Source organism: Barbus barbus (genome assembly GCF_936440315.1).
Source record: "Barbus barbus genome assembly, chromosome: 40".
In the NCBI taxonomy this organism is placed as follows: Eukaryota; Metazoa; Chordata; class Actinopteri; order Cypriniformes; family Cyprinidae; genus Barbus; species Barbus barbus.
In genome coordinates this window covers 3,393,176-3,399,952 of record NC_136718.1, presented here as the reverse complement: position 1 = coordinate 3,399,952, position 6,777 = coordinate 3,393,176, and the positions used below count along the sequence as shown (strand labels likewise).

Genomic DNA, 6,777 nt, shown 5'->3' with positions numbered 1-6,777 from the left:
TGTGGTTTATGGGGACTCTCCATAGGCGTAATGGTTTTTATACTGAACAAACTGTGTGTGCTATTGCCCTACACCAACCCTACACCTAAACTTAGCCCTCACAGGAGACTTTGTGCATTTTTAGATTTTCAAAAAAACACCATTTAGTATGTTTTTAAGCCTTTTGAATTACGGGGACATAGGCAGTGTCCTCATAAACCACCTTCATATTGTAATACCTCTGTCATACCCATGTCATTATACAAATTTGTGTCCTCATGTATTCTAGTGTAAAAATGTACTGATATTGCCACGTTGTTTGTGCATTGACTAATTTAAATGAATAAATAAATAAACCAACTCTCCGTGTGTCCTCTAGCGCCTCCTTGCGGCCCAGGATCGCAGCTGCAGTAAGAGAGACCCTGAACAAGGCTCTGTTGTTACCACTGATCATTTATATATAATGTTCTCTAGACTATTATTGTTAGTATATTTATAATAGAGCACTGCCTCGAGAATCCACTGTTTCTTTTTATAGCATTTTTTACATAATGAAAATATTACAATAGCATATATTTCTAATAATTAAAGATACCATATGCACGTGTAACATTGTAACAGATGCATGTGTGTTTTGTGACTCACCAAACCTGTCACATAAGCTGCCTTATCTTACACTATTTAGCCCAACACTGGGAAAATAAAAGCAAATAAGTAAATACATAAATAAAATCTCAAACTGGGGAAAACGATAGCTTATTGATTGATTGAAGGATTCATTAATTCTTCACAATTTTGTTTTTTTTGCCTTCGGTTCTTGTAAATGCACATTTTACATTGTATTGAAATAAAACATGCAAATGAAGTCTTTCTCTGAACTCATTGATTTAATTAATTTACTATCGCTCTCTGATCCTGCAGTAATTATCGCTCACCTGTGGAGGGCGCGTGCGTCAGAGAAGCGTTCTGCGCTCTCATTGGCTGAGCGTGTAGACGTCGCATTCGCTCATTGGACGGGATGGCAAGGTCATGACTTCGCTGCGCATGCGCAGAGCCAGTTCCCTGAGTTGTGTCAATGTGGGGAGAAGGAGCAGATCTGAGCGCTTACAGAAGATTTTACAATCCGGATCAAAGCGATCAATCATCGGATCGAGTGTTTTCTGGAGTCTGCAGCGACGGAGCATCATGTCGAGCAGCTCGAAGCGGAAAGAGGAGGTTCATGCGGTGAACGGCGGAGTGAAGCAGTCCACATGGAGCAAAGCCATCAGCTGCAAAGCAGTGTGGGACGAGAAGGTGTGTGTGTGTGTGTGTGTGTGTGTGTGTGTGTGTGTGTGTGTGTGTGTGTGTGTGTGTGTGTGTGTGTCTCTGTGTGTGTGTGTGTGTGTGTGTGTGTGTGTGTGTGTGTGTGTGTGAGAGAGATATTATGTCCTAGCAGGTGTGTGTTGAGCTGTGATGTGCACTGTTTAGGTGTCCTATATAGGGGTTGAGCTCATTTACGGATTAATGCTGGCACGAGCTGCTCCCCGTTTATTATCATATATAACTTACTCACTGTTCAAAAGTTTGGGATCAGTAAGATTTGTAATGCTTTTTTTTTTTTTTTTTTTTTAAAGAAGTCTCTTCTGCTCATTAAGACTGAGTTACATGTAATCGAAAATACAGGAAATAAACTGTAATACTGTGAAATATTATTTGAGTTTAAAATAATGTTTTTCTGTTTTAATATACTTTAAAATGTAATTTATCTCTGTGATCAAAGCTGAACTTTCAGCATCATTCCTCCAGTCTCAGAAATCATTCTAATATCCTGATTTATCATCAGTGGGGGAAACAGTTCTGCTGATTTTTATTTTTGGAACCTGTGATATTTCTTTTCTGGATTCCTTGATTAATAAAAAGTTGAAAATAACAGCATTTGTCAAAAATAGAAATCTTTTGTATACACTACCATTCAAAAAATGTGGGGTCTGTACATTTTTTTTGTTCCTTTAATAAAAAAAAAAAAAAATGTATGCTTTTATTCAGCAAGGATGTTAAATTGATACAAAGTGATGGCAAATACTTCTATTTTTAGAAAAGTTTAGAAAATTTCTATTTTATATAAATGCTATTCTTTTTTTAACTTTATTCGTCAAAAAGTCCTGAAAAAAGTATCACTGTTTCCAAAAAAAATCAAATGAAGCAGCACTGATAATAGATCAGCATATTAGAATGATTTCTGAAGTACCATGTGGATCAAGTGTGTGTGTGTGAGAGTGTGTGTGTGTGTGTGTGTGTATACAGGTGCATCTCAGAAAATTAGAATATGGTGAAAAAGTTCATTTTTTTTTCTTGTAACTTATTTCAAAAAGTGAAACTTTCATATATTTTAGATTCATAACATGTAAAGTAAAACACTTCCAAAGTTTTTTGTTTTAATTTTGATGATTAGAGCTTACAGCTCGTGAAAGTCAAAACATCCAGTATCTCAAAATATTAAAATATTTACATTTGAGTTTCAATAAATGACCATCCCTACAGTATAAATACAGTATACAGTACAGTATAAATTCCGGATATTGCTTTTTCTTTGAAACCACAATAATGGAGAAGACTGATGACTTGGCAATGATCCAGAAGATGATCATTGACGCCCTCCACAAAGAGGGTAAGTCACAGAGGGTCATTACTGAAAGGTGTAGCTGTTCACAGAGTGCTGTATCAAAGCATATTAAAGGCAAAGTTGACTGGAAGGAAGAAATTGGATAGGAAAAGGTGCACAAGCAACAGAGATGACCGCAAGCTTGAGAATACTGTCAAGCAAAACCGATTCAAACGCTTGGGAGAGCTTCACAAGGAGTGGACTGAAGCTGGAGTCAGTGCATCAAGAGTCTCCACGCTCAGACGTCTTCAGGAAAAGGGCTACCAAGCTACTTCTGAACCAGAGACAACATCAGAAGCATCTTACCTGGGCTGTGGAGAAAAGAACTGGACTGTTGCTCTGTGGGCCAAAGTCCTCTTTTCAGATAGAAGTAAATTTTGCATTTCATTTGGAAATCAAGGTCTGAAGACTGGAGAGGCACAGAATCCAAGCTGCTTGAAGTCCAGCGTGAAGTTTCTGAAGTCAGGGATGATTTGGGGTGTTGTGACGTCTGCTGGTGTTGGTCCATTGTGTTTTATCAGATGCTACCAGGAGATTTTGGAGCACTTTATGCTTCCATCTGCTGATAAGCTTTATGGAGATGCTGATTTCCTTTTCCAGCAGGACTTTAGCACCTGCCCACACTGCTAAAGTGGTTTGCTGATCATGATATTACTGTGCTTGATTGGCCAGCCAACATGCCTGAGCTGAACCCCATACAGAATCTATGGGATATTTTCAACAGTGACTCTATCAATCCAGACGAGCTGAAGGCTCAATAGTGTCTCAGCAGAGCCACAGGCTGATCGCTTCCACGCCACTCCTCACTGATGCTGGAGTTTGTGCTAAAGGAGCCCCGACCAAGTATTGAGTGCATCAATTAACATACTTTAAAGAACTAGAACTGTTCTGTTTTGCAAATCCTTTTTTTAATTTTTTTTATTGATCTTAGAAAATATTACAATATTCTGAGATACTGGATGTTTTGACTTTCATGAGCTATAAGCTCTAATCATCAAAATTAAAACAAAAAACATATCTACATATAATGAATCTAGAATATATGAAAGTTTCACTTTTTGAAATAAGTTACAAGAAAAAATGAACTTTTTCACCATATTCAAATTTTCTGAGATGCACCTGTAAATGTGTTTTTTTGTTATGCTCTCGTATTAATGTTGTTGTACATGCATTCCTTACATATTGTTCTTCTATTCTGATTGCAGGATGAGTTTTTAGACGTTGTTTACTGGTTCCGGCAAATCATTGCTGTCGTATTGGGTGTAATATGGGGTGTCGCACCTCTGAAAGGGTTTCTGGGAATAGCCATGTGAGTATAGTTCAGAGTGTAGTATAGTACAGTCCTCGAGCTGATCCTCAAAGTCTTCACCCGTGATTTGTGATTGTTTGTTTCCTGCAGATTCTGTATCATCAACGCAGGCGTCCTGTACCTGTACTTCAGTAGTTTCCAGCAGGTGGATGAGGAGGAGTACGGAGGAACATGGGAGCTCACCAAAGAAGGCTTCATGACTTCGTTTGCTCTGTTTCTGGTAGATACATTTTGGCCTTTTCCTGTTAAACCTGTTGTATTGTGTTTGAACTTATGCTTCATAGAGTCACCCAAAACAATAGAGAACTTTCAGTGCATTCTTGTTTTAAATCATAAAACCAGTCTTAAGTAGCACAGGTATATTATATATATATACACTGCATGGGTCAAAATTATCCATTTTTCTTTTATGGCAAAAATCATTAAGATATTAAGTAAAGATTATGTTCCATGAAGATATTTAGTAAATTTTCTACCGTAAATATATCAAAACTTAATATTTGAACAGTAATATGCATTGATAAGAACTTAATTTGAACAACTTTAAAGGTGATTTTCTCAATATTTAGATTTTTTTGCACCCTCAGATTCCAGATTTTCAAATAGTTGTATCTCAGACAAATATTGTCCTCATAACAAACCAGACATCAATGGAAAGATCATTTATTCAGCTTTCAGATGATGTTTAAACCTCAATTTAGAGAAATTAACAAAATTAACAGTTATGACTGGTTTTGTGGTCCAGGGTCGTGTCTTGTTCCCATGATGCAATTTTCCTTGGTAGACAAAATTAAGTGGACTTAATGAAAGAAGTTAATAAAGAATTTAAGCAAATTGATGGGAGTATTTTACTTTCTCTTGTCTAAAGCAGTTTGGGTTAAAAAGTGACAGCTTGTATGAAAAAAAAATCACATTTGATCCCTAAAGGTAAAATTTTGCATCAGTGAAGCCTATTTTTGTTTTAACCCCCCTTTCAGTTTTATTTTTTAACATATGGCACATCTGCAAAATTGTCAAATGAAATGTTATTCTGTGAACTGTAACAGAGTATGGAAGTGATCCTGTCTAGACACAGTTTTTATGATAATAAACATGCATGAAATTGATTGTTGTGTTTTGAAAAGGCTTGTGAAGTGTGTGATAGCGGTGTGTTTGTGTGCAGGTGGTCTGGGTCATCTTCTACACGGCGCTGCACTACGACTGAGGACTGCAGGACAGACAGAGACGGACATTTATTTAATGTGATCTGGATGGAGCTACTTTTCCGAGGCATCTGCATATGTTACCTTCAGCATTTGTGCGCCGGAGGAAGAGGTGCATCATGGGATCAAGACACGTTAATAACCTTCTGGAACCCAGGGCTCATTGAAATATGAAGCTGATGTTGTCCAGTGCACTGCCGTGGCTATTGGGTTAATGTTATTTCTGTTTGTCCTCTCTGATTTTCTTGTTTGATTGCCGTCGTATCAAGCAGGATTTAACTTAATTTTAAGTTTTTTTTTCACGATTAGCATCTAACACAGATTGTCTTACTCTGTTATGACCAGTAAAATCAGATAGGAGTGTGTAAATTCTGTACAATTCATTTTATCGAATCCATAATGTATTAAAGTATTTCTTATGTCTTGTTGATGTAACACACTGCTCAGTATTTTCTAGCATATTGATGGAAATGCGAATGGTCTGTATGCTTGTCATGAGTAAGGAGATGTACCTGAGACTGTTTTCTGGATGAAATGTTTTGGAGAATCAAAAAATAAAGCTGGGCTTTGTCTGCCCTACACTTTTCAACAGACGCTCCGCTCCGGTTCTGGTGGACTCGTCTTTGTAGCAAATGCAGGAAAGTCGTTTGCTTAATGACGGTATTGAGAGAAGTGCTGGATTTCTGTTGACCTACATAATATATAGTCTAGCCCTAAAGGTGACATCTGTGAAATGTTGCCGGCAGAAGAGGTCAGTTGTCACGCTTACAAGACACTGTCAAACCAAGCAGCCTTCTCTTGTTATTAACAGGGTTCCAGCGGGTCCTTAAAAAGTCTTAAATTTAGTTGTTAAAAATGTAAACGTTCTTAAACGGGGAAGCAGTGCTATTTCTGCTGTTCTGAAAGCACCACCTGCTGGCAGAGAATGAATGTGCGATTTCAATAAGCACACAGAGCTGAGAACTGGTGGATGGATACGAGGATAATGCATAATAAAAGTCTAAACAAAATGCATTTATAAGCTACTTAATATGATAATTGTTTAAATTAATATATAATGAATACTTTTGTCTCTCAAAAATGGTTGAAATGTGAAACGTATCATTTTATAAAACTTTGATTTTGTAAAAACTGAAAATGTAAAGCATGCTTTTTACAGTTTAATATGTTGCTATATGGCATACATTTTATTTGTGCAGGTCTTAAATTTGAGCTTAAAAATCCTGCGGAAACCCTGTATTACTACTAACTATAATATCTTTTGTTGCACGCATAGTAACAATCCATGTCCATAATATGCAGATATGGATGGATTATTAAAATAGAGTTAAAAGCAGCTGAATTTATTTCAGAATAATGTATTTGTCTCTATTCATTTATTTGAGGTAAATTATTATATATTGTCATATTGAAATGCTGTTTATTAGATATCTTTGATTACATTGGATTGCTTACCCAGTTCTGAGTATGTGATTTTTTTAAATCATGTCTTGTCTAACAATATGCTTTTTTTGGTTTGTTTTGTAACAGGAATATTCATGTATTCCTCCTGTTTTGAGATGTTTGTATGTTTATGTGCTCAAATTATGTCTATATCATACAATACAATGTTTATATAGCACATTTCACATTTTAAAACAACCAAA

The 6,777-nt window shown here is 36.5% G+C and overlaps 1 protein-coding gene across 1 annotated transcript; it reads left to right on the top strand.

Annotated features, from left to right (window-relative positions):
- Positions 1 to 1,029: 1,029 nt before the first annotated feature.
- Positions 1,030 to 6,588, top strand: rab5if (RAB5 interacting factor). The gene is made up of 4 exons (XM_079400761.1): positions 1,030 to 1,272; positions 3,826 to 3,929; positions 4,020 to 4,149; positions 5,092 to 6,588. Exons 1-4 carry the CDS (start codon positions 1,165 to 1,167, stop codon positions 5,131 to 5,133), a joined length of 384 nt encoding a protein of 127 aa, XP_079256887.1. The 5' UTR covers positions 1,030 to 1,164; the 3' UTR covers positions 5,134 to 6,588.
- The last annotated feature ends 189 nt before the right edge of the window (positions 6,589 to 6,777 follow it).

Coding starts and splice junctions, on each gene's coding strand:
- rab5if (XM_079400761.1), top strand. CDS start 1,165: ATGTCGAGCAGCTCGAAGCGGAAAGAGGAGGTTCATGCGGTGAACGGC. Junction 1,273..3,825: donor AAGCAGTGTGGGACGAGAAG/GTGTGTGTGTGT, acceptor TTCTGATTGCAG/GATGAGTTTTTAGACGTTGT. Junction 4,150..5,091: donor CTTCGTTTGCTCTGTTTCTG/GTAGATACATTT, acceptor GTTTGTGTGCAG/GTGGTCTGGGTCATCTTCTA.